General features: G+C 54.0%; 2 protein-coding genes across 3 annotated transcripts; both read left to right on the top strand.

Annotated features, from left to right (window-relative positions):
- The first annotated feature begins 10,297 nt into the window (after nucleotides 1-10,297).
- Nucleotides 10,298-13,215, top strand: GJB3 (gap junction protein, beta 3, 31kDa). The gene is made up of 2 exons (XM_012642256.1): nucleotides 10,298-10,467; nucleotides 12,309-13,215. Exon 2 carries the CDS (start codon nucleotides 12,343-12,345, stop codon nucleotides 13,153-13,155), a length of 813 nt encoding a protein of 270 aa, XP_012497710.1. The 5' UTR covers nucleotides 10,298-10,467; nucleotides 12,309-12,342; the 3' UTR covers nucleotides 13,156-13,215.
- Nucleotides 13,216-19,352: 6,137 nt separating this feature from the next.
- Nucleotides 19,353-22,500, top strand: GJA4 (gap junction protein, alpha 4, 37kDa). 2 transcript variants are annotated; one of them, XM_012642234.1, is made up of 2 exons: nucleotides 19,353-19,585; nucleotides 20,979-22,500. In XM_012642234.1, the coding sequence occupies exon 2, from the start codon at nucleotides 20,996-20,998 to the stop codon at nucleotides 21,995-21,997; it is 1,002 nt and encodes a 333-aa protein (XP_012497688.1). In that variant the 5' UTR covers nucleotides 19,353-19,585; nucleotides 20,979-20,995; the 3' UTR covers nucleotides 21,998-22,500. The 2 variants fall into 2 exon arrangements, with proteins under 2 accessions (XP_012497688.1, XP_012497685.1); XM_012642231.1 differs by lacking the exon at nucleotides 19,353-19,585 and adding an exon at nucleotides 19,797-19,859 and having other exon boundaries at nucleotides 20,979-22,497.
- The last annotated feature ends 4,827 nt before the right edge of the window (nucleotides 22,501-27,327 follow it).

The raw sequence follows: 27,327 nt of genomic DNA on the forward strand, positions 1-27,327 counted from the left end.
CTAGCTCTTCCCTCCAACACCTGCCCACGGCCTCACAGGCACCTCCAGACCTGACCCTGTGACCTTCTCCCAATCCTACGTCCCCTCCCTTCTGCATCCGGCCTAGGCCTGGGCTCCACAGTGTCTCTGCCATCACCCTCCTCCCATGTGGGAGCTGCCTTCCCTACTGGACCCTGGGCTCTCTGAGGGCAGGCGCGGCATCTGTGTGGTTGGGCAGCGTATCCTCAGTAATATCTGGCATGTGCCAAAAAGGTAATGAACATTTGCTGAGATCAGGCCTGGAATGAACTGCTGTCTCACCAATACCCCCACGGCCCCTCTGCCCTCTCACTTGGCAAGACTCCAGGCCCCATCCATCCACTGGGCTTTTCCATCCCCACCCCCTGGGCTGGGCTCCGCTGGCATGAACCACACGACCAAACAGCGAGGCCACTGCAAATTCACCTTCTCCAGGCTGGCCTGGGTGCTCGGTGCCACCTGCCTAATCCTGCTTTGGTCTCTCTGAGGTTGTCCATGGTGGCAGCCTTCTCGATTTCCCCACTCTCCCCAAACATTCTAGCACATTCTATCTTATTCACAATGTATTTCTTAGAGGAAGTAGAAGCTATCTGAGAAGAATGCCACCAAACCTACAGACAATTCACCCACATCCTCCTTCCCTCCTTTCCCATGGCACAGAGGGCTGGGCCCCTGCTAATTCTCTCTTTCCCACCCCTGTGCTGGGGATCCCCTTTCTCACCACCTCCTTGCTTTCTCCTTTATCTTCAACCTCTAACTCTCTCCCACCCTCTCAGAATTTTGGTGTGCTCAGCTCTTTCCCATCCAAGAAACAAAAGCCCATCACTTCCTTGACCCCATGTCCCCTGCGGCTACCTCCTTATCTCCCTCCTGCCTTTCACAACTGTGCCTCCTGAGACAAGTCTGCACTTATCGTCTCTCCTTCCTCCCCTCCCACTCTCTCACCCACCAGCTGTGATCCCTCTCTGTCCCCACCATGCCACTCAAACTGCCCCACCGTTGCCAAGTTCACCCACGATGCCTTTGTCACTAAGCCCAGTGGATGCTTTGCAGTCCTCGTCTGGGTGAGGAGGCATTGAACAAGGCACATGGCCTTTCTTCCTGAGTCTCTTCCTGTGCCTGGCCCCCTTCTTTGTTCTGCCCACCAGCACTTCTCCTCTTCCTCCAAACTGGGGCTCCAAACGCGACTGCCAGCCCATCCTGGTCCCTGGTCCTCAAGGTGGGCACGTGCTCCAGGGGAGGCCAATTAGGGCTCTTCGCAAGGTCATTTCAGTGGTTTCTCGGGGAAGCGTGTTGAGACAAAACTTGGGAAAACATGAGCTCAGAGCTGCTGGTAACCTTGTACGAGAGCCTTGTGCAAAATCTCATCAGTACCGGGAGAGAAGGAGCCAACAACCAGAGAGGAGCAGAGGCCAGGCAGCAGGAGAGAGGGCTCAGATGAACCCCAGACCTGACATCTGGTGCCTTTGGGGCCCCAAGTTATCCCTGCCCATCCCGTGTTTCTATAAACCTATAAATTCCCGTGTGTGCCCAAATTAATTCAAATTGCATTTCCACCAATTGCAATTAAGAGTGCTGACTAATACACCTGGGCTTCTGGGACATCACTCTTCTGGTTTTCCTCCCACTGCTCCAGCCACTCCCTCTCCATCTCCCTCAGCCCAGCTCTCAACTAGGAAGGTCCTCGGGGCTCTGTCCCAGGCTGTCTTCCCGCCTCAGTCTCACGTCCACCTGGGCAATTGCATCCTCTTCCCAAGGCCTTGACAGTCATCTGGTCGCTGTTGACTCCCAAATCCACATTTCCACCCTTCTTCTCTTTTTTTAAAAAAAATTTTTATTGTGATAGAGCATACATAACATAAAAATTACCATTTTAACCATTTTTAAGTGTACAAGTCGGTAGCATTAATTACATTCACAATGTTGTCCAACCATCACCACTATTTCCAAAATTTTTTCATCATCCCTAACAAGAACTCTGTACCCACTAAACAATAACCCCCACTCATCCATCAACCCAGCCCCTGGTAACCTCTAACCTACTTCCTGTCCCTAGGAATTTGCCTATTCTCAATATTTCAAAAAGGTAGAATCATACAATACTTGTCCTTTGGTGTGTGGCTTATTTCACTTAACTGCAGCATGTATCAGAACTCCATTCCTTTTTATGGGTGAGTAATATTCCACTGTATGGCTATACCACATTGGTTCATGCATTCGCCCACTAGTGCACGTTTGGGTTGTCCCTGCCTTTTGACCATTGTGACTCATGCTGCTGTGAACATTCTTGTACAAGTGTTTGTCTGATTCTCTGTTTTCAGTCCTTTCGGGTGTATATCCAGGAGTGGACTTGCTGGGTCAGATGGAAATTCTACATTTAACTTTTTGAGCTGCCAAATTGTTTCCTACAAGGGCTGCACCACTTTTCATTCGCACCAACAGAGCCCAAGGGTTCTAACTCTTCTCTTTCCTGAGGCTGTCCCATGCCTCCCAGTGTCTCTGGACATCCAAACACACATGTCCCACAGGGAACTCAGACTCAGGACATTTTGGCTTGAAAAAAACCAGTCCAGAGCCACACCCCACCCTTGAGGCTCCAGGATGGGCTTAGTGTTGGGGATCAGGGGAGGCTCGGGGATGAGCAAGGGATGGGGTGAAGCCATCCGTTGTGCACTTGTATTAGAAGAAAGGGTTTTTTAAGGCCATGTCAGAATGTCCCAATAGCCTTGGCAAAGTGGTTGCATCGAGTATCATTTACAAATGCATATATCATTTAGCAAACTCCAGGCACAATGACCCCGTTGTTTTCTTCTGCCTCTCCCAACATGTTCCTTCTCTCGTGCTTCCCAGCTCAGCTAATGGCAAACTCTCTTCTCAGGTGCTTATGTCAGGACCTCTCCAACTTGTAGGGGCAGCGTGTTCAGGCACAACAGCCCTGTAGCCCAGGTCAGTCTAAGCTCCACTCCCGATGCCCTGTGCCCATCACCTCCTCGGCCCAGAATTGAGGCTCCGGAAGCTCCCATATCTCAGGTGCCAGGTTGATTTCAGGGCACATTGCACACACCTCTCCCCAAGCTGGCTTCCCCAGCCATCCTGATGCCCCACACCCTCCCAGCTCGAAGGACAGCCCGAGCAAGGAGGCTCCTCCCTTCCAGAAGCACAGCAGAGGCTTGAGGAGGACAGACAGACTCCAGCCAGTCACACAGCCCACCAGACCTCTGAGCACCAGGGATTTGGGCCTGGTGGCAGGAAGGAGTGAAGAAAAACGAGGCTTGGTCCTAAAAGAGTTCCTAGAGGAGGGCGGGTGATCAATGGGAACCTCTGGAGAGTAGGAGGATGGCACTGCTGAGCTAGAAGGGAACCAACGAAACAGCTGCTATGTGCTGGCCTGGGACCAGAGCACACTGCGCTTTCTGAGTTTCATTCATTCATTCAACTAGTATTTTTTGCTACAAAGTGTCCGGCACTGTTTCAGGCACTGGGAATATAGCAGTGGACACAATAGGAAAAATAAGGCTGTCCTTGTAGATTCTTGAGATGGGGAGACTAAAAACGTAAGCAAGATATAGAATACCTTAGAAGAGTATGCTAAGACAGAGAAAATAATCAGGCGGGGGAGTGGGGGATTTGGGGAGGGGAACTGCAATTGTAGATGCGGAGACCAAGGAAGGTCAGTAAGTCTGTTGCAGACAGAAGAAACAGCAAGTACACAGGCTCTGAGACTGGGAAAAACCCAGCGTGCACCCAGGACAGCAAGGATGCCAGTGAGACAGGCAGCCAGTGAGCCGAGAGATGTGGAGATGAGGCCAGAGCATTCAGTGGAGGCCTGAGAAGGACCCGATCATGTAGGGTCTTTTTTTTTTTTTTAACAGAGTTCTGTCACCCCCACTAGGGTGCAGTGGTGTCAGCATAGCTCACAGCAACCTCAAATTCCTGGGCTCAAGCGATCCTCCTGCCTCAGCCTCCCGAGTAGCTGGGACTACAGGCGCACACCACCATGCCTGGCTCATTTTTCTATTTTTTGGTAGAGAATGGGTCTTGTTCTTGCTCAGGCTGGTCTCGAACTCCTGGTCTCAAGCGATCCTCCCACCTCAGCCTCCCAGAGTGCTAGGATTACAGGCATGAGCGACGGCGCCCGGCCTCATGTAGGGTCTTACGGGTTGTTCTGATGCCTTTGACTGTCAGTCTAAATGACTCAGAAGCCAGGTATAGCACTTTGAACACAAAGGAGCACCATCCCGCTGGCAGCTGTGTCAGCAGTAAGTGAATGCCGGAAAAGGCCGCAGCAGGAAGACCCGTTAAGAGTCTGTTTCAATAATCCAGGGAAGAAATGGTTAATGTTCCCAGCATCACATTAACAGAGTGAGCGCGAAGTGGCCAAATTCTGAAAATATTTTGAAAGTAGCACCAAAATGATTCCCTGACGTTGAACGTGGGGTACGAGAAAAGCGGATCGATGGTGGCTCTAAGGTCTGGGGCCCGAGTAGGCGGATGAGTGAAATTGCCATTTACTAGAAGAGCAAGTGAGAGAGAAAGTGGAAGAGGAGTAGAAGGTGTAGGTTGCCAGATAAGCAAATTTCACATCAACGGTGGATACTTTTTAAATATAAGTCTGTCCCATATACTAGCTGAAACCCAAATTTAACCAGGTGTCCCGGTTTTCTTCGTTTGTTGCTTTCTTCCTAAATCTGGCAGCCCTCACAAGTAAAGAGCTTTAATGTGAGACAAGTAAGTGTGTGCTGCCTGCTAACCATCCACAGGGAAAAGCTGATGAACGGCTGGATACGTGAGCACACGCTGCCGTGACGTTTAGGGAAATGGTCCGGGCTGGGGATGAGTATTGAGGAGTCGTCAGCCTAATTTTGGTGTTTGAAACCCTGAGACTGGACGACATTACCAGAGATGAGTGAGGACAGAGAAGAGAAGGAGTCCAAGGACTGAGTCCCAGGGAGCCCCAGCAGTTAGAAGTCAGGGAGATCTGGAGGAACCAGCAAAGGAGACGTAGAAAGAAAGTGCAGCAAGGAAGGAGGAAAGTCAGGAGCGTGTGATGTCCTGGAAGCCAAAGGAAGCGTCGAGGCCAGAGGAATCGACTGCATTCGATGCTGCTGAAAGTTCAGGGAAAGACAAGGGTTAGAACTTGGCCGTGGGAGTCAGCCGTGGGGACCGGGGCAAGAGCAGTGTGGGTGTGCTAGGAGAAGCAAGAGCCTGATTAGAACTAGAGAAAATAGAGATAATGAATCAAGACAACTCTTTTTAGGAATTTTGCTGTAAATGAGCAGAAAGAAATGAGGCAGACACTGGAAGAAGTGGGGTTAAGGGAGGTGTTTGGGGATTTTTGAGATGGAGAAATACCCGTATGTTTATTGTAACAGGAAAGATCCAGCGAAGAGCAAAAGGTTGCTGATGGAGGAGGAGGAGAGGGACGGTACGAGGTCCTGGTGGGGGACAAGGGGGTGCACATGTAGGATGGCTGCATCCTGACGGTAGCTCAGCAGAGCCGTGTATTAGCTCTGCTTGAGGATTAGGCTGTGAGGGCAGAGGATGCGAGCAACTCTGGACGCTTGGAAGGAAGGCCACACTCCAGCCAGGTCCTGGGACATCACCCCCTCCCCGCCCACAGCCCCAGACATGCTGGAGCAGGGCTGGATGCCCGCACCCCTCTGCCCAGCCTGCCTTCCAGGGGCTTCTGCCTGCCCCAGCCCCTGCTCAAGGGAGGAGACGGCTTCAGGCCCAGGCCTCTGCTGAAGATACACAAACACAAGGGAAACCCCTGCGGTGGGGGGCCCTCCACATCCCAGGAAGCCCCCACCTGAGGCCTGGGCAGACTCTAGACAGAGGGGGGGGCCTGGAAGCAAGACCAACCTGGGCCAGGGCTGGGCCGGAAGAGGCCAGTGGCAGACTTAGGGCTGCCGCCCCTAGACAGCAGGTGCAGGCCCTGAGGGGAGTGGGGGTGGCTGGGCAGCTGCAGAGCCCTGGTGCAACACAGCCTTGCCCTGAGGCAAGGGGATGGCCTAGATGGCCTCCCACACATTCCCCTACTCAGAGAGCAGAAATTCAGGGTGGACAGCAAGGCCTTAAGGTCCTCAGAGCCTCTCTGGAATGCGGAAGTCTTCCAGCTCCCCCCAGAAAAAGCAAAGACCAGTTGTTGGGAACACTACCTAGTGTCAGGAGTCAGGGGCCGGCGTCTGGAAGGGTCAGAATGATAGGACCTACACAATAAAATCACCCGGTGACCAGAGCAGAATAACCCAACCACACACATAGACACCACTACACACCACCACCTCACACACAACCACACAGGCGCACAGACCATCCCAGCCATCTCTGCAATCACACACGTTCACAACCACACACAGCATACACACGAGTGGCCCACACTGCCATCCTTAACATACAGCTGCCCAGTCTTACACACACACACACACACACACACACACACACACAGAGGCAGTTCTCACACATATCCTGTGCACACCAGTGGTTCCTTTATAAATAGTAACCAAGTGACTGCTGCGATCCAGGCCCTGCAGATGCAGCAGGAACGTGACCACAACCTGCGACTCCCTAATCTCTTGGAGGCAATTTCAGAGACTGTAATGAAATTACGCTGAGGAGGTGGGGTGAGGGGCCTTTAGATGAGGGGGCCAGGGAACACCTCTATAAGAAAGCGAGATCTGAGTAAGGAGGGGGGGACCCTCCCAATGAAGGATCAGAGGAGATCAGCCTGGGTGGAGGGAACCACAAAGGCAAAGGCTGGTAGGCTGGCATGAATGTGGCTTGTCCAAGGACCAGAAAGAAGGCCACTGAGACAGGAGAACAGTGACTGAGGGGATGTGGGATGGGAGGAGAGGCACGACTGGAATGCTTGGGGCCTTGTAGGCCAGTGTCAGAGAGCGAGTAGTAGTCTAAAGGTAATGATAAGTCACTGCAAGGCTTTATAGGGGAGTGACATGATCTGATTTAGATCATGAAAATGCTACTTTAACTAGAAGCAATCATGAGAAAAATTTTTATTGCAATTCTCAGAGTGGAGAAGGCATTTCTAATTACAACCAAACCCAGAGGCCATAAAAGATAAGATTACTACATTTGACTACATAAAACATGTTTAATTCTGCCTGGTAAAAACTCCATATACAAAGTCAAATTACAAATGTCAAACAACAGTGGGTGGGAGGGATCCTTTCTATTTGTATCATAAACAGAGGGCTTGCTTCCTTAATATGTAAAGCGCTCCTAAGAAATCAATAATAAAAAGGCAACCATCCTATAGAAAAAATGGGCAAAGGCAAAGGATGGTTCACAGAAAAACAAAGGTGGCTCTTAAATACATATACATATCTTTTTTAAAATAAACAGGGTCTTGCTGTGTTGCTCAGGCTGGAGTACAGTGGCAGGATCATAGCTCATTGTAACTTCAAACTCCTGAGCTCAAGTGATCCTCCCACCTCAGCCTCCTAAGTAGCTAGGACAACAGATACACATCACCATGCCCAGTTAATTTTTTTTCATTATTTTAGAGATATGTTGCCCAGGGAGGTCTCAAACTCCTGACCTCAAGCAATCCTCCTGCCTCAGTCTTCCAAGTCACTGGGATTTTAGGCATGAGCCACTGTACCCAGCTCTCAAATATATTAAAAGATGCTCAATCTCATAAGAGAAATGAAAAATAAAAGTATAATGAGATATCACGGACAATGATAAAGTTTGATAACACCCTATACTGGCAAGGGCGTGGGGAAGCAAGCCCTCTCCTGTCTCATGGTAGTGAAAACTGATACATCTATGAAGGGGACTGGGCAATATCTGTCAAAATTTTAAAAGAGCACACAACTTTAACCCCAAAATTCCACTTCTATATACTATTCAGTTGTTTAAAAAAAGAAACAGCAAGATAGCTGTAGATCTACTAATAGGAGGAAATATCCAATATTTTGTTAAATTAAAAAAAGGCAGAGCACAGAAGATACATAACATACATCCACAGGTTAAATGTAGAAAAAAAAGTATCCATGTAGTTGAACATGAACAGATGATTCAAGAATGAAAAACGAGAAACTGGTAACCCTCGTGGTCAGGGGGGTAACATGGCCACACAGTCTGGTGTTCAGGGAAAAGTCAGGACCAGCACTAGAAACATGGGACTGTCAGTGAATGGATGGTATTTAAGCCCCAGGACTGATGAGCTCACCAGGGAAAGAAGAGACTGGGCCCTGGGCCATGCCTGGATGTGAGGCCTCCGAGGTTCGAGGAACCCAGGAGCGTGGTGGCAAGGAAGCCAAGAGAAGAAAGTGTTTTGAGAAGGAAGGAGTGGCCAGTGTGTCAGGCGCTTCAGAAGATCAAGGGGCAGGGGACAAGGCGTGACCGTCAGGTTTAGCATCGTGGAGATCCATGGTGACCTTGACAGGCCATTTTTAGGAACATGGTAGGGATGGAAACATTCCAGTGGGTTGAAGAGTGCCACCCAGCACTGGTTTTCAAGGGCCATGATCGCAGTGGATAAAAGGTGGCCTTTCCCTGTGACTTTGCTCTACCCAGAAACAACATTGCGGAGGCCTCTAGAGGTGGCTTTGTTACTGTGTGGGCCTGAGCAAGTCATTCTAACCTCTCTGTGGCTCGGTTTTCTCACGTATCAAAGCAGGAGGGACGGTACCTTCCTTATCTGGACGCTGTGAGGATGTGGGACAGTGTCTGGCACAAAGATGTCTCTGAGCTCCCAATTCAGTGTTAGTTCTCCACCAGAATGAGTAGTAGGAGGTGACCACAACTGATCTTCCTAATTTTGGGGGCATGATTTGAGTGTAAAAAGGGACATCGTTAATTATGCCAAGACTTCAGGCATAAACCACACAGTCCTGCGCAAATGCCACGTGTACTCACCATAGTGCTAGGGACATTCTCTCCGTCTAGACAGTGAGGATCAGGCCCAGCGCTAAGATCCAGGGACTCCCCAAGGAGGCTGGAATTTCCCACACGCAGCTGGGGCGCCAGGGGCTGTCGGTAGGTTCCCAGTCATGACACACTAGTAAGTAAGACAAAGCTTCCTTATCCCCAGAGCCCAGCCCAGCCGCACCCCAGCCACAGGCCTGCCTCCCTGGGCAGAGGGTGTAGGGCACAGGGTCTGCCCCTACCCCTGCCCCAACCCCCCACCTCCGCACAGAACCTCCCTCATCCTGCCCTCACCCCACCCCCACCCCGTACATCTCCCTTCCAGGCGCAGGACTCACTGTGCCCTTCCCGCTGTGGGCACAGGGTCTGTCCCCGCCCCGGCTCTCCAACGTGCACTGGGGCTGCCCTCCAGGCCGCCGTCGGGGACGCATCGCGCCGGGAGGGCACTAGGGCAGGCTCCCGGGAGTGTGCCCACATAGGGGCAAGGCCCCGCGCCAGGCGGGGACAGGGACGGGCAGGGCCCGGCACGAATCCGAAGTAAAGGAGCGTGGGCGCGTCCTGACTGTAGTCCGTCCCCCGGCCCAGGCACTCAACAGTGTGCGGAGTGCTCCACGCCCCGGTCTCAGCGGAGCCTTCGCCGCAGTCCTGCCCATGGCCGCCAGCGTCCCTGTTCCACGCGCGAGGAACCCGAGGCTCGGACGCGCCGGGAGCCCCTCCGCAGGTTGCGCCGGGAGCGCGTGGCAGCGTCGGGACTAGAGGGACCCGCTCGCCGGCTCCTCCCTCCTCCTCGCCGTCCCTTGGTGTACCCGCGCGCGCCCCGCCGCGCTCGCCTCCGCTGCGGGCCTCGGGGACGCGGGGTCAGGGCCCGGAGGCGGCGGCGCCACTGCTGGTAAGCGCGGGATGGGCCCCCACGCGCCGCTGAGCGCTCCCCGCAACTCCCGCCGCGGAGCAGGGGCTGGGGCTGGGGCTCGCACCTGCCTGCCGGCTGGGCTGCGGAGGGCTTGCTGAGGTGGCGGTGGAGGGCTCTCCCGCAACACCTCCCACCCCACCCCCGCCTTCTCGCCCCTCGATTCTGGCCCCGGTGGGAGTTCCAGCTGCTGGAAGGGTCCCGGACGCCTCCTCCCATGTCCACAAGCTCCCGAGCTGCCTGGAATGGAGGGAAACCGGGGAGGAGGGAGGCTCATCCTAGGGGGACCTTGTGGGGGCGGGGGGCAAGGCTGGACGCTGTCCTGTCCAGGAGCTGGAAAGTAACGGTTGGGCTGGGAACTGGCTTTGGGGGGCCGCGGAGGGGGGGAAACCAGAACCGGCTCCACCAGTCTCCAGCCTGGGCTTGGGAGGGACATTCTTGGCCGGTGAGTCCGTCCCTGCCTGGGGTGTGTCAGGAGGGACTGGGCAGGCAGCTCCAGAAGTTGGAAGGTGGGGGCCCGGGAGGGGGCTGCACCCCAGGAGGCAGCCCCGGGACGGTGTCAGGTGGAAGCAGCAGTCAGGGCACCCTTCCTCTCAGGGTTGGCAGCCAGGGCGCCAGCCACCACTTCAGTGCCTTTGAACTCTCACCAGGTGAGTGGCCGCCTGGCAGGGAACAGTCTCTTGTGATTACTAGGACAGCCCAAGAAAGCAGAATTATTTCCCTTTAGCGATAAGGAAATGGGATCAAGGAGAGTTCTTGGAAGTCGTCCAACTAGCGAGTGAATGTTTACCCCTTCAGCATTTATTGAGTACCGACTGTGTGCCAAGCAGTGGTAGCAGCAAGACCAAGCTGACATTCTAGTGTGGGAGACAGTCAATGAATAAGAACAAAAGGTGACAAAGACTTTAATTTCAAACAGTAATTAAGTGTTATGAAGAAAATGAAGGAGACAGGAGCAGAGCGACTAGGGGCAGGGCCCTTTCAGACCCAGGGTAATCTGGAGACCGTGTTGGAGCAGAGACCTCCGTGATGAGAAGGAGCCAGCCATGTGAGGTTCTGGAGGAAGAGCATTCCAGGCAGAAGGAACCAATACAAATCCTTCAAGGCTCCCAGCATGGCTGGAGCAGAGTGAGTCAGGGCGAGAGTGGAGGAGAGGAGGGTGAGAGTGTGGAATCACTGAATTGAGTCACTGAATCACTGATGAATGTAGAATCATCACGTAGAATGTAGAGTGAGAATTAAAGGGGTTTAACCTTAAGCGTAATGAGACGCTAGTGGAGAGTTTTAGGTAAGGGAGAGACATGAGCCAAGCTAATAGCTTCTAGGGGCGCAGAAGTGGAAGCGAATAGCCAGTGAGGAGGTTGAATGATACAGGCCAGAGCGATGGCGTCTTGGAGCAGGGTGGTGGCCCCTCAGGCGTTGCGCATGCTCAGAGGTGCAAACCCAGCTCCGGGAGCACTCGCGTGGGCATGCAGGCCCACACACACACACACATGTGGAGAGGCATGTGCTCTCACACCCACCACAGCACAGACACAAGGCACACTCAGGCAGACCCACCCATCCACACCCTCTGAGTCACTCCAAGACTGGGAAAAAGATGTGAGATTCAAGGTCCTAAACAAAGCACATCTCCCCACCACAAAGGCCTTGGCAACCAGCGTGGCTGGGGCTCCCTCAGGCCCAGCACAGAGAGGGGAGTTGTCTCTAGGTATTCCCTGGATCTGGTGTCCTCCCAGCAGCCAGACCATAGCCCCCCACAGACCCCCCACCTGAATTGGTCTTCCATCTTTACCACCCCACTGGCTGCGAGATCTTGGGCAGGTTATTTCCCCTCCCATTCCCTCAGTTTTCTCTCTGAAGACTGGGACTCATCACCCCAGCTTCACAGGAGAGTGACAGCCGCAAGGTGACAGTTCCCAGCATCTGGTCTGGGGAGGGCATCCAGCAGGGAAGGGAGAGCAGGTGGTGGAAGGCACAGGCCCTGGCACCCACAGCCCAGCCTTGAAGCCACCTCTTCTAAGTGAGTGACTTGAGCTCTCTATACTTCACAGCAATGAGTAGCCAGCATTAATCGAGCACTTACTGTGTACTATGTGCTTTGCAATCATTTGATTATGAGTTTCTTCATCTGTAAATGGGGAGCATAGTCATATCCACCTCAAGGGGTTGTTCGAAAGGATTAAATGAGATCCTGCCCCTGAAGTGTCTAGCTTCAAGCCTGGCTCATAGTCAGGCACAGTAAATGTAACTGTTATCATCAGCAAATGCACATCGCCTTCCTTCGGCACACCAGCTCTGTGACTTGGAGCAGGTTACTTAACCTTGGTGTGCCTCAGTTTCCCATCTGCAGCTTGGGAAGAATAGTAGTCACCACCTGCTAGGGTTGTTGTGATCACTGAACAAGTCAGAGCTCAGAATAGCGCCTGGTACTGATGCTCAGTATGGTCACCTATTCATTAATATCAAGGTTCTTCCTCCTTTTCCCCAGGTGGGCACGGCCCCCAGAGCCCCCAGCAGGCGCCATGGACTGGAAGATGTTCCAGGCCCTGCTGAGCGGCGTGAACAAGTACTCCACGGCGTTCGGGCGCATCTGGCTGTCAGTGGTGTTCGTCTTCCGGGTGCTGGTGTACGTGGTGGCCGCAGAGCGCGTGTGGGGGGACGAGCAGAAGGACTTCGACTGCAACACCAGGCAGCCCGGCTGCACCAACGTCTGCTACGACGAGTTCTTCCCCATCTCCAACATCCGCCTCTGGGCCCTGCAGCTCATCTTTGTCACCTGCCCCTCGCTGCTGGTCATCCTGCACGTGGCCTACCGCGAGGATCGGGAGCGGCGGCACCGCCTGAAGCACGGTGACCAGTGCACCAAGCTCTATGACAATGCAGGCAAGAAGCACGGTGGCCTGTGGTGGACCTACCTGTTCAGCCTCATCTTCAAGCTCATCATCGAGCTCCTCTTCCTCTACGTGCTGCACACTCTCTGGTATGGCTTCAGCATGCCACGCCTGGTGCAGTGTGCCAACGTGGCACCCTGCCCCAACATCGTGGACTGCTACATTGCCCGGCCCACCGAGAAGAAGGTCTTCACCTACTTCATGGTGGGCGCCTCAGCTGTCTGCATCGTGCTCACCATCTGCGAGATCTGCTACCTCATCTTCCACAGGGCCCTGCGATGCCTGAACAAGGACAGGCCCCGAGGGAGCCACAGCCCCTCACTCTCCAAAAGCCGGGCCTCCACCTGCCGCTGCCACCACAAGCTGGTTGAGGCTGGGGAGCTGGGTCTGGACCCAGGTGATGACAAGCTGCAGACTTCAGCACCCAAGCTGACCCCCACCTGACCCTGGGGCTGGGGGTGACACTGGGGCTGCCAGCGGGACAGGCAGGGAGGTGCTGCAGGGTGGAGGGTCCCTTGGGGGCTGGGTACCCCACTTTGAATTCACTAAGCCATCCGATTTCCGCTTCGGCAGATACTTTTTGATGCTGGCCACTGGGCTGTCCACCTGGGAATAGGTATCCCACAGGCCCAGCGCCAGCCCTCGGAGGAGACAGACTATATGCATGCCATGCAAGGGGACGCTTAGGGCGCTCACAGCAGGGCTTCAGGCTAATCCAGGAGGAGGTGATCGGGCTTCCCTGAGGAAATAACGTGCAAGAGAGGTGAGAAGAGCTCCCAAGCAGAGACAGCAGCAGGCACAGAGGCCTGGAGGCCACACAAAGAGAGATGTTTGTCCTGGGCTGGACACGGGACCAAAAAGACTCTTCCCTCCCCTGGGAGGAACCACCCAGATTCCCAAGGTGGAGAGGTCTTCTCCCAGCAGCTGGAGGTCTGGCAGCTGGAGAGTGAGCTTGGGAAGGTGCCGGAGACACCCAGGGGTCCTCGTGTCACCACTTTCCTCAGTGGAGCCCTCCTCCCCCAAACCCTGCTCCATCTCCCTGCCCGCAGCCGCCTGACAGGAACATCCCAAGGTGGTTTCCTTGAAATCAGTAAAGGCCGTGTTTTATACAGGCTGGCTCTGTCCTCCGTTCTTCCACGCTCCCACTCAACAGGACTCCGAGGGGCAGGGAGCGTAGCCCTCAGAAAGGGAAAGAGCGCCAAGGCTGGGGGAGAAACTAGCGTGGGGGCTGTGGCTGTGGCTGGAAGCTAGGCGGGGGGCTGGAGTTGACAGGCGGGACTGGGGGTGGCTAGAGGTGGGGCTGGGACGACCCTCCACATGTGTATGTTGGGATTCCAGTCATGGCCACAAGAGGGTGCTGTGCTCCCTCTACAACAGACTCTCGGCCTTCATGATTGGCCTCTGACCCAGTAGACACACAATCACTGTCACTCTCATTACAGACAGCCACACTCCCTCCTCCTTCGTCACCCAGTCACTGCCACCACAACCCTCATCTCCACCCTGTGTACACACAATCCCTGTTATTCATACACTCACTCACTATTTGCACTCTCAATGGGCCATGGAACCGGCTCTAAGGCGTGCAGTCCCAGCCTCAGCCCGCATTTCCCTCGGCTCACTCCATTTTCCGTGAGCACTTTCTCCACGCCAGGCCCCTGGCAGGGTACTGGGACTGCACAGAGAAGTAGGACCTGAGCCCAGAGAGCTAAGAGTCTGGGGGAGACAGAGACGCAGACGCAGCCCTGTGCTAATCAATCCCGGGGTGGCTCACACCTGTGTCATGACCTGAAATGTAGGAGAGGACACCATCACCAAGCCCAGACCAGAATGGGAAGCAAAAGGGGGTGTAAGGCTACACTAACCCATAGGAACGTTTAGTGACCAGCAAAGCCATGGCCGGGAAGCAAGAGCCAAAGCAAGCAAGGAGAGACGTCGTGTAGACAGAACAGGCCGGGGTCCATCTTTGCCCTCCCGAGTGGCCAGGAAGGGGGTGGGTAAGCCAGCCAAGTTTAAAGGGCCGAGGGCTGGGCTGCCACTGTTCCCCACACCCATGACCAAATCGGAGTTTGACCACTTCATGAGCACAGCTTCACCACACTGCACCTTGGGCAGGCTTTCAGAGCCTCAGTCTTGTCATCAATACAATGGGAATGTATCAATCAGGGCCCAGCAGAAAACAGAGGGAAGGAACATTCAACCCAAGTAACTTTAAAGACAGTCTCCTAGACTTTCAAAGGCATGGGCATGATTGAGGAAACCCACAAGGGATGCTGCAGTACCTTGTAGCTAGTACCAGGATAACAGTGGACAGCAGCTGTGGAATGCACCCATCCACAGCATCGAAATAAGCCTCCCAACCTCACTCTCCCATCTCCTGCTCACCTGCCAGCAGCTCCCATTGCCCAAGCCCAACCACAAGTCAGAGGGCAAGTTGGCCTCCTGGGGCACAGAGCAGGGTGGAGCAGGGTGGAGAGTGTATTTGAGGGCAAAGGAATATATTCAGCACAGCACCCGGGACAGTTCCTACTTGCATGTTGTTGTAGCGATAAAAGAGACCCTATAGGTAAAACATTAGCACAGTGCTATTGTATTCAGTCAGTACCGGGACAGGGTACAACCATACTTAGGAAAGCCTTTGCCTGATGCAACAAAGGTCAGCCTCAGCTGGGCCTGGAGAGTTACAAAGGTCTCAGGGAGGGGTAATCTCCACCTACATTCCAGCGTCTTCCTGGGTGGTTTTGACTGCCTGGTCAAGGGTGGCTTGGAGGTCAGAACAACCAGAGAACATCACTGGCTACCCCAGCAGAGACTGAATGCTCACCATGGACTGAACTCCCAGTCCTGGGCCCGTTTCTCCAGGCTGTGGGCCAGGGCCATGGAGGAGGTGACATTCCAGCCCTGCCCTGCACATCCCGCCTTTGGGCTAGAGCTGTTCTGAGCCGTGTAGCTCACTGATCTCATTCAGTATGTATCATGCTACTGTTCACCACTGAGTCCCCAGGGCACACCACTGTCACCACAAGGTGGCCCTCACATCCCTTTGGCCTTCTCAGGGACCTTTGACCTCCTCTGTCCCCATCGCATAAGGCTGCACTGCAAGCTTCCTTAGATCATGCGTGTGATAGATTGAGATTTCTTATAGTCTCCAAGTCCATATCTACGGCATAAAGTCACAGCCACCCGGCAGCCCAAGGTAAACAGGAGATTATTTTGTATTCATTCACCCTGGTCCAAGCCCCCATGAGGCCTGAATGTTTATGTCCCCCCAAAATTTGTATGTTGAAATGCTACCCCTCAATGTGACGGTATTAGGAGGTGGGGCCTTCAGGAGGGGATTAGGTCATGAGGGTGGAGCCCTCCTGAATGAGATCAGTGACCTTATAAGAAGAGACAGGAGAAAGATGATCTTTCTCTCTCCATTTGCGAACACAAGCAGAAGACGGCCATGCAGAAACCAGGAAGAGGGCCCTCGCTGACCACCGTTGGCCCAGCCATTGCCTGGGGCCACCCCGAGAAGAGCTTGTTCCACCTGGACAGCAGCAGCGCACCTGGAAGTGTTCCCAGGTGGAGGCTATCACCTCACCAGGCTCCACACGAGTCCTACATTGAAGGGGATGTCCGAGTCTGCCACCCACCCTCATAGTCTGTCCCCAGCACGGCAGCCAGGGAATCCTGTCAAAATCCAAATCAGGCCATGTCACTCCTCTGCCCAAAACCTCCAAAGGCATCTTACACAGGCCTTAGAGGGCGCAAAAGATCTTCCCCACCCCACACCTCGCCTGTTCCTTTCTAAACTCATCTCTCCACCATGCTCACCCACTCCAGCCACACTGACCTCCTGGCTGTTCCTCAAGCAGGAAACACCAGGCACACTCCTGTCACAGGGCCTTTGCATGCTGGGTCCCTCTGCCTGGAACGATCTGCCCCCTAAACAGCCACGGGGCTCCCTCCCTTCCTTCAGGACTGGAATCACAGCTCAGTGCTCAGCGGCTCAGCAAGGATTTCCTTTCTCTTCTATTTGAAATTGAAACTTGTCACCCCTTGCACTCTCAACCCTCCCTACTCTATTTTCCCCATAGCATTATCAACATCTAACATGTCCTATATTTTATTGTGCGTCTTCCCTCAGCTGGAATGCAAAATTTCTGAGGCCAGGGATTTTTTGTTGTTTCCTGGTTGATCTCCAGTGTCCAGGATAGTGTCACAGCCCCCAGGAGGTGCTCAGTAATTCTCTGTTGAATTAATAAATTCATAGACTGGCCTGGTGCCCTGCGAGGTGGTGGGGGATAAACAAGACCCAGCTGCCTGCCCTCAAGGGACTCACAGTCTGATGGGGGAGGGGAGTGAAGACAGGTAAATACTGCACCCAGGGGTTAGTGGGGGTTGTTTTATGGGTACAGAGCTTCAGTTTTGCAAGATGAAAATGTTCTGGAGATCTGTTGCACAACACTGTGAATACACTCGACACTACTGAACCGTACACTTAAAATGGTTAAGGTGGTAAATTTTACGGTACGTGGGTTTTTTAACCACAATTAAAAATAAGAAAACACTCTCAACATAATGTTCCTGGAAATATATATACACAAATAAATAAACAACAACAAAAAATCAATGCATCCCTGGGCAGTACCTGAGCTGCTGAGAGCACAAAGCTACACCTAACCCAGCGGAGGCCAGCAAGGGGACTTCTGGGAGAAGGTGACATCTGACAAAAGTCCTGAAAGATTCCCAGGGTTCAGCATATGAGGCTGCTCTACACAGAGGAGACAGCAGGGACAAAGGCAAGAGCACACAGAGAGCCACAGGCAGTTAGACAGGCCCGGGCCACAGAGTAAAAGGGCGAGAGGGCTGAGGATGGAGAAGTGGCCACGGCCTGGAGGCTGGACAGCTCACGCCCCCCCCTTCCAGAAAGCAATGGGGAGCCACAGACAGGTTTTGAGTAGGGCAATGTCGCGGTCAGGTTTCTAGGGAAGGGTGAAGGCTGGGTTGGAGGGGTGGGGCTAGAGGCCTGGAGACCAGTTGGGAGGCCACTGAGCTGGTGGCAGCCCGAACAGGGTCAGAGCAATGGGAATGGGGGTAAATGCGGGGTTCCAGGGATGTTTCCCAGACGGAATGGCCAGGTTGTGGGGACTACTGGCTTGGCTGATCCCAGCTGCTTCTTGATCTGGGGAAGGGGCCAGGTTATTCAAACCCTGACCTCCAGAGCCCCTGAGGAAGGGGCCAGAGCAGGTTGAGGGCAGCTCTGATGTCACCCCCAGCCCTCCACCCTCCTCCCTCCTTCCAAGGAGTTCGCATCAGAAAGGCTTTGGGAGAGCTGGGCCCAGCCCCAGGAGAGGAACTTGGGAGGGAGCAGAGGCTGCCGTGGGGCGTGGTGAGAACCAGCCTCCAGGGACCTCTGTTCTCATGCCCTCAAGGGTCAGAACTAAGTGGGGCAGTTGTCAGCTTTGGATATCCAGGAGGCCCAGCTCAGCCTGGCCCTGAGGGAGAGGCCTGGAGGGGAAACTGCTCCGCACAACCCCCTAGGGGCGGCCATCCCTGAAGTCCTGAGGTCTGAGGGCTCCCACTTGCTCCCCCAGATGTCCTGCCTGGGTTGAAGACAGAACCCTCAAGGACCAGGCCCTGGGGCCCTGGGATTCCAAGGACTGGATCCCCTGGTGGAGAAACAGGGACCCTTCTGCCACTAGCCCCAGGCACTCACCTGCCACCTTCCCTGTCCTCAGCCACCCCAGCCCCTACCACCACTCTGCCCTGAGCCCCCAGCCTCTTCTGCTCCAAGACCAACACACAGATCCTTTTTGTTACAAATGTTTTGTCACAATATTTTTAGCTACCACCCCGTTGAGAATTTTATGTACCAATATTGCTCTCTGTGTTTTGATTGGATCTCCCATCAACCTCACAAAATAGGTACTTTTACTATCATTCTGCAGTGAATTCTCAGTTCTCGCACAGGGTTTTAAGCAACTTGCTTAAGGATGCAGGCGTCATTAGCAAAGTCTCAACTTCTGGGTTCTGCTACCAACAAAGTCTCAGCACTCTGGGGGCAGTGGTCACCATCTCCAGACCTCACAGCTCCAGGCATTTGAGCCCTTGCTCATGCTGTTCCTCTGCCTAGAATATTCTTTCCCCTTCCTCTGGCTGATGCAGCCTTCTCCAGGACATGTTCCTAACCAAGTTCCCTGTGAGTCACCCAGTACTTCTCAGCACAACTTCCCACATCTATAATTTTACCATTATCCAAGGGTTGAGATGCTCAATCCCTGCATCCACCAGTGAGAGCTGGAGGCCAGAGACCAGGCTGGCTGGTGTAGTGCGGTATCCCCAGCTCCCCTGCTTAACGTTCACCGTGGGTGACGGCAGGGCCTGCCATCCCTTTATTCCCTCTGGATGGCCCACACACCATCTAGAGGCATGAAAATGGAATACAAGCTAAAGGTCAGGAGGTTCCCCCCACCCTGAGTCTCAAGGGGCCCATCGGAGCTGCTTAGTGACCTCTGAGCCTGCCCAGGCATGGGGATGGCTGAGAATTCTGTAAGACCCCAGCTCCCACAGCCTCGAGGACATGTGGATTACTGCCCCGTCTGCCACCGTGGTTCCCCACGCCATAATTAGCTTTGATGGCCAAGTCCTGGCATACTAGGGCCACCTGACAAATGAGCGGCCCCCACCCTCTCATCCCCATCGTCCACCCCTCACAGCCGCGCAGGCCAGTTGCTGGGATCCACCGCTCCTACTGCCGCCTTTCAAATCCAGCCACCCTGAAGGACCCTGGCCTGGGAAAAGCCCATTCCATGGCCAAAGATCCGCAGGGGAGGAGGGTTTAGCTAGCCTGGAACACCTGGTGGACAGAGAGCGGGGAAGAGCGAGGGTAGGGGGCTTCTCAGCCCCTCTTGGCGCCCCCCAAACGCACAGCGCCACCTCCCGTGAGTGGGCTCGGGGCGTCTGCACCTCCCAGTCCCCGCCCCCGTTCCTCTCAAGGCCTCGCCGCCCTCCCCGTCGCGTTTCCTGCCCCCACCCCGCCCCCCGGCGCTATTTAAGGCGCCCCCGCCCGCCGCCCGCGCCGCCGGCAGGTCCAGCACCGCTCCCCCGGGCGCCACTCCCGCGTCGTCCCGCCGCCACCTGGGCTGCCCGGCAGGCAGGCGGTGAGTTGGGGGAGGGGGCGCCACCTGCTAGCGGGAGGTCCGGCGGGGGACAGGGGTCCCGCCACAGCCTGGGACTGAGGGTGGCCGCGGGACGGGACGCCTGCGGCTCTCCCAGCCTGCCCTCGGCCAGCTCCGTGCTAAGCGCGGTTCCTGCTGTTTTCTCACTGAATCCTTACAGCAGCCACGGGAGGCAGGAATATTACTGTTTGCACTTTACCAGAGAGGAGGCTGGGGCGCTCAGAGGTTGCTACAGGCTCCAGTTAGTAAGGAAGAGCCAAGATTTGAACCCAGGCCTAGCTCCAGAGCCTGGCTCTAGACAGCCTCCTGCCTGGGAAAGGGCACTCCTCCCTCGCCTGCCCCTACCGTCCTTCCCCCCAAATGTTTTGGGAACCATGTGGCCTGTGCCTCCACCCTGCAATGACAATTCCTTTCAAGAGCCTAGAATTTGGCAGCAACAGCTTTGGAGGGGAGGAGTGGGGATGGAGGCAGGGGACAGGACCAAGTGTCCCTCCTTAAGTTTCAGGTGCTCATTGTAACTGACAGGTAGAGCTAATGGGAGATGCTGCCTTCAGCTTCTAAACCGTCCCCACTTCAAGCTCAAAGATTACGGTGAGGCCAGCTGGGGAAGATAGGAGGGGAGAGATTGGAGGTTGGCAGGGACCTGAGGCTTTGAGTGCCTAAAAAGCTGCTGATAGTACCTCTACCCCCACCATCCCCCACAGTCTGGGGCGACCAGCCTTGGGCAAAAGGGGCGAAGGGCATGCCCGGCTGTGCTGCCTGGGATAAGTTCCTCAAAGTCTCTGTTCCCATAGGCAAAGGAACCTCAACTTGATCCACATCTTCTTGGCCTGTGGCCATCCTGGGGCTCTGGCTGGGGACAAGAGGGATGCAGATGTGTGATTAGGCAGGGACCCTCGCCATACCCAGGGCCATTCAGTGAAGCAGAAGGAGGCCTGGGTATGAAAGACCTTAACAGCCATCCAAAGATCTGCTTTGGGTCCTGCCAGCCCGGCTGAGCGTGAGCACCTGGGCCAGTGCAATGGGGTTTCCCTGCAGGGCGTTGCTAGGGCGAGAGAGAAGGATGCCGTGCTGACGCGCTGATGCTCTGTCTCCCTGCAGACATAGGCCCGGGAGCCATGGGTGACTGGGGCTTCCTCGAGAAGCTGCTCGACCAGGTCCAGGAGCACTCGACTGTGGTGGGCAAGATCTGGCTGACGGTGCTGTTCGTCTTCCGCATCCTCATCCTGGGGCTGGCCGGCGAGTCGGTGTGGGGTGACGAGCAGTCGGATTTCGAGTGTAACACGCTCCAGCCAGGCTGCACCAACGTCTGCTACGACCAGGCCTTCCCCATCTCCCACATCCGCTACTGGGTGCTGCAGTTCCTCTTCGTCAGCACACCCACCCTGGTCTACCTGGGCCACGTCATTTACCTGTCTCGGCGAGAGGAGCGGCTGCGGCAGAAGGAGGGGGAGCTGCGGGCACTGCCAGCCAAGGATCCACAGGTGGAGCGGGCGCTGGTGGCCATAGAGCGCCAGATGGCCAAGATCTCGGTGGCAGAGGATGGTCACCTGCGGATCCGTGGAGCGCTGATGGGCACTTACGTGGCCAGTGTGCTCTGCAAGAGTGTGCTAGAGGCAGGCTTCCTCTATGGCCAGTGGCGCCTCTATGGCTGGACCATGGAGCCTGTGTTTGTGTGCCAGCGAGCACCCTGCCCCTATCTCGTGGACTGCTTTGTCTCTCGCCCCACGGAGAAGACCATCTTCATCATCTTTATGCTGGTGGTGGGACTCATCTCCTTGGTGCTCAACCTGCTGGAGCTGATGTACCTGCTGTGCCGCTGCCTCAGCCAGGGCGTGAGGGCCCGGCAGGGCCAGGACACCCCTCCAGCTCACAGAACCTCCTCGGACCCTTACACGGACCAGGTCTTCTTCTACCTCCCCATGGGCCAGGGGCCCTCGTCCCCGCCATGCCCCACCTATAATGGGCTCTCATCCAGTGAGCAGAACTGGGCCAACCTGACCACAGAGGAGAGGCTGGCTTCTTCCAGGCCCCCCCTCTTCCTGGACCCACCCCCGCAGGGTGGCCGGAAATCCCCCAGTCGCCCCAGCAGTTCTGCTTCCAAGAAGCAGTATGTGTAGGGGCCTGGGGCTTATGTCACCCAAACGAGGGGTCCCCGGAAGTCGGCTGCCTGGGGTGCCCCTTCCTTGAAGGCTCTGCAGAGGTGACTAGACTGGGGAAGCAGGTGCTTGCTGGCCAGGGGGCCTCACTACAGGTTGTTCTAGAACACCCGGGGCCTTCCTGGTGACCAGAGGGCACTATGGTTCTGTCCAGAAGGTGGGTTAGCCCCAGGCACAGAGCCCACATGGGGTGCTCTTGGCCAAGGGTGTTGTGAGCCCTCTAGCCTTTTTCACCTGCTCCAGAGGGACCCAGAGGCAACTCACCCAACCCCACCCTTATGGAAGATTCACCCCTGCCCAGGTTGTCCTCACAGGAAAAGGCTGATCGAGGCTGCTGGGTCGGCCTTGGTCACACAGACAGAGCCTGTGTTGGATCTCGCCTGTCAGGAGGACTGCTGCCTTGTTTTCATCACTCCTTCCTAGTTCCACAGTTTATGCTTCTAAAATAAACAGGACTGATCGCAAGCTAGGTGTGTATTGATGCTGTCATGGTGTGCTTCAGGGCGGGGCGGGGACGGAGAGTTATTTTGACCGGACTTGCTTTTCTTTTGGGTCCTGTATCATCTGTCTTTGGTCTCTGCAACCCCAGCTCCAGCCAGCACCTTAAACCCTCTGACTCATACCTTCTGCCTTCAACAGCCCTAAGCGTTCTGCTTTTGAAATGCCTCTTTTCATCCCCACTGCCCCAGCCCACTAATCGGTGGCCAAAGCAGCGTCCTTGCCCTGCCTGCCCCATGCCCATCCGGTGCCCCGGCCACACCACCCCCGACAATGTGCTTCCTAACTGGACAGTTTGCTCCCCAAGCGAGCCTGCCAGCCAAGCCCCTCACAGTCCAATTCATACGGGCCCTGCATTCCCACCTCATCCTGGACCCCTTGGGATTTGGGAAGGGAGGTTTCAGTCACTTGTCCTTCCCACCTTGGCCCTTTCCAGGCTGCCCACCAGAAGGAGCAACTTAAGGATCTACATCATCTCCTCTCCATGCACCCAAAACTCAGAACAGACAATGGCAGTATACAGAAGTGGAAGGGACTGAACCTTGCCAATGAGTCACAAAGGCTGCAGGGAAAAAATGAGCAACTGAACGGGAATTCACTGGGCAGGGAAAGAACACCGAGATTCAAGCAGAGGAGTCTGCTTGTGCAAAGGCCCAGAGGAGGGGAATGGCCAGGGGGTGGAGGGGGTTCCTGTGGTCTGATGAGCCATCTGGATTGCAGGAGGCACGGCTGAGGACGGGCCCACTGTTGGCCAGACTGACTTTCCATGTGGAAGGTGACCCAAGTAGGGGAGAGCCCTCAGGTAGTGACCCTCGTGAGCAAGCTGGTCATCCTCTCTACCCAGGGATGGCTGGGACTGGAGGAAGGAATGAGTCCACCTCATGTGGCCACATGTTTTACCTTGAGAGCCACAATGCCTTTATGAGGGGCTAATTTAATTTTTCATTAAATTAGAAAGGATCATTTTGTTTCCAAAATTTTTGTTCTATTTTCATAATAAAACACCATGGCCCCAAGGAAAAAAAAAAATTCTAGTGTGCCAGCCAATGTGTTAAACGCTTCCTCCAATATGTACAAGCCTTGTGGTCTGGAGTCAATCATTTCACTCCCCCGAGTCTCAGTTTTCTCATCTCTAAAATGCAGATAATGCTGCCTGCCTCACACACAAGAAGAAATAAAATAAGAGAAAGTGTATGACTGTGCCTGACTCAACGTAGTCACGCAGTAAAATTCAACTCACCCTTTCCAGCAAGGCTAACATACATCCTTCCTCCTCCAGGAAGCCCTCCCTGACTTCTCCAGCTAGTCTCCAGTGATGACTTCTATCTCTCAGGGATCTGGACCCCTGCTTAGTAGGTGTCTATCTCAGCAAGTCTCTAAGCGTCGCCAAGGAGACATTTTCATTCCCCACGGGCCTAGCCCAGTATTCACTTTGGCTGTGAAATGAGGGATTGAGTTAGACTGGGCAGAAAGGAATGCATCCACACGTGGGACAGGCATGACCCCAGGAAGTTGAGGTCCTCTTCTGAGGGATTCCTCCTACCCAGGGTGAGAGGCCAGAGGCTGTGGGTTAGAGGTTGGTCTCAGAGCCAGCCCTACCTGAGGGCTCTGGGAGCCTGAGTTTCTGGTTTTCCCTACAGTCCTAGCTTGGAAAGGTAGAAAGAAGGAAAGTTTAGGTGAGTGGAGAGGGCATCTTTCCTCTTCCTCAAAGCTCACCTGCTCTGAGCTTGGTGTCGGGGCTGAGGTCAGGCCGGGGCTCAGGGGCTTGGACCTTTGGCAAAAGTGGGATTCGGTCCTAGGCTGGTGGCCACACAAACACAAGGGCAAACAGGCTGGGGGTTAGGAGTGAGGACAGTGGAGTGGGACAGGACCACACAGTTTGGGCTGGGGGTGTGGTGAGGACTTACTGCAACTCCATCCCGCCTGTACTATTTGCTAGGGCTGGGTAACAAAGTGCTACCAACTGGGTGACTTATACAACCAAATTTATCCTTACAGTTCTGGAGGCCAGAAGTCTGCGATCAAGATGCCTGACGAGTTGGTTCCTTCTGAGAGCTGTGAGGGAGAATCTGTTCCGTTCTCTCTCCTCGCTGCCGGTGCTGGCAATGCTTCGCACTCCTTGGCTTTTAGCCACATCGCCCCCACCTCTGCCCTCCTCTTCACGTGGCATTCTCCCTGTGTGCATGCCTGCGTCCAAATCTCCCCTTTGTGTAAGGACACCAGTCCTAGTGGATTAGGACTCACCCTAATGACCTCAAATTAACTTGGAATTTAACCTCTGGAAAATCCCTATTTCTAAATAGGGTCATATTCTAAGGTACTGGGGGTTATGACTTCAATATGTCTCGAGGGAGGGGCACAATTCAACCCGCATCACCACCCTGCTGGCCCCAGCTCACCTCCAAGCGCTGGCCGGGAGGCCGAGGAGAATGTTAAGTACACGTTGGACGATGTGGCTGGGACGGAACTGGGCAGGTTCACATCTTACTTCCCCCTCTGCTTCCTTCTCCCCCCACCAGCCTACCCCTCACTGCCACCAAACTCTAAGGTTGACAGCCAGCGGCTCTCAGACACAGAAAGAGCCATAGTCTGGAGTTTGGAGACTTGGCTCCCGCCTCCCACCTCTCATACTTGCTTGACTGCGGTTCTTTTCCTTCTTTAAGCCTCAGGCCTCAGTTTCCCCACTGTGAAATGAAAGGTCTGGATGAGAAGCAGGTATGCGACAATTAGGTGTGAAGAGCGTTGCGTGGGGTAACTTGTCACTAATCATTGATCTAAAGACTATGAGTGATGTGCTATTTTTCACGAATCAGAACAGATTCAAGGTTATTTCTATAATAAGACCAATTCCACTCCCTGGAATGCACATTGCCTTCTTGAGTAGGAAAGAAAGGGATGGGGTTACGTGGAGTGCACTGGGAATTTTACGTAACCCGGGTCATCTTATCCGTGACCCGTGGGAGCATGTGAACATCTCGGGCCGCACATAAACAAGGCAGAGAACTGTGGGGCTGGGTAACGTCAGCACCGCTTCCCGACCTAACGTGCTGGCTCACTGGCCTCTGGGTGGCTGACCTCACGGTTCTACCACCGACCTCCAGTGCCTTGACCGGGGGTGTCCCTCATTTCCTTCTCACACTAACCTCAGCGTGACCACTGACGTCTGCAGGAAGAGGTCTCCACCACAGGATTATCGGAACCTCTTTTTCCACCTTTAAGCTGCTCCCGCCAGCCTTGGCTCTGCTCCCAAGAGCCACAAGACGCTCGGTGAGCTGTTCTGTCCTTCCTATACGGCACTACAGCCACGTGCAGATTGCCACCAGGCCCGTCCTGAGCCTGCTCTCCTCCCATTCCTCCAGCTGACCTTAATTTCTAGAAGTCTCTGGCCAACCTGCAGTTTGTTTATTTTCCTCTTAACACGTGCCACTCTCCCATGTGTGCTGGACCTGACACCCCAGGTGATCAGAATCCAGTTTATCACCTCTCTTGCCCCAAAATTTCTACCTGTATTAATGCAACCTATAATTACATTAACTTTTCTATTTTCTTCTCTTTTTCATATACAGAATTTTTTTTAAATTAGAAAGATAATACATGATCATTGTAGACAATGAGATCCTACCATTCAGAGGTAATAACTGTTAACATTCAGAAGTAATTCCTTCCAGCCTTCTTCCATGAATTTTTTTTTTTTTTTTTGAGACAGAGTCTCGCTCTGTTGTCCATGCTCGAGTGCCATGGCATCAGCCTAGCTCAGAGCAACCTCAAACTCCTGGGCTCAAGCAATCCTTCTGCCTCAGCCTCCCGAGTAGCTGGGACTACAGGCATGCGCCACCACACCCAGCTAATTTTTTCTATATATTTTTAGTTGTCCAGCTAATTTCTTTCTATTTTTAGTAGAGATAGGGTCTCACTCTTGCTCAGGCTGGTCTCGAACTCCTGACCTCAAGCAATCCTCCCGCCTCAGCCTCCCAGAGTGCTAGGATTACAGGTGTGAGCCACCACACCCGGCCCTTCCAGACATATTTTTAAATAAAATCTGAGTAAAGGTAGACCTATAACTTTATATTATGCCTTTTGCATTTCATATTAAATCATAAGCCTTTTCCCATGTAATTAAGTATCTTTGAAAACATCACTTAATGGCTTTGTCATTAGCTATTTAACCATGATCCTGATATTGAATTTTTAGGATGTTTGTAACAAATTATCCTCTACTATAAATTGCACTGTGATGTAGATACCCGTACATAAATGTTTTCTAAATTTTCATTTCCCTAAAAGAAAGATATTCCAAGAAGTGAATGTACTGGGTCAAAAGGAAGAAAATTTTAAATAAAGAAAATTTAGGGGCTTTTTTCTGATTGTGAAAGTAATTCACTGTAGATGATTCAGAAACACAGAAAAGCACGAGCAAATTACAAGAAGCGAAGGCACCGACCACCTGCGTTAGGAGTGGAGGTGGCGCTAAAGCAGGAGGGCCAATTGAAGGCAGTCATCTAGGGGCTCACCCCTCCCCACCCTGTGGGAGGCAGCAAGTTCATTCTCTGGAGAGGATGAAGCAGAGAAACACCCTGCACAGTTGAGGGTAAGAGCAACATAAATAAAACAGGGGAGTTAAGTGGAAGTTTAAAGACTGAATGGTGGGGCCTGCTCTCTTCTCCCCCCAGTTGGCTCCCAGAACACCAGCTGACAGGCTAAAAAAAACAGGAATTGATATAGCCAGGAGGTCCTGGGAGCCTGCCTGGAGGAGGTGAGCTGAGAGCCTGAGAGGTGAGGAGGCATGATCAAGG

This window comes from Propithecus coquereli, unplaced genomic scaffold (genome assembly GCF_000956105.1).
Source record: "Propithecus coquereli isolate 6110/MARCELLA unplaced genomic scaffold, Pcoq_1.0 Scaffold178, whole genome shotgun sequence".
NCBI lineage: Eukaryota > Metazoa > Chordata > Mammalia > Primates > Indriidae > Propithecus > Propithecus coquereli.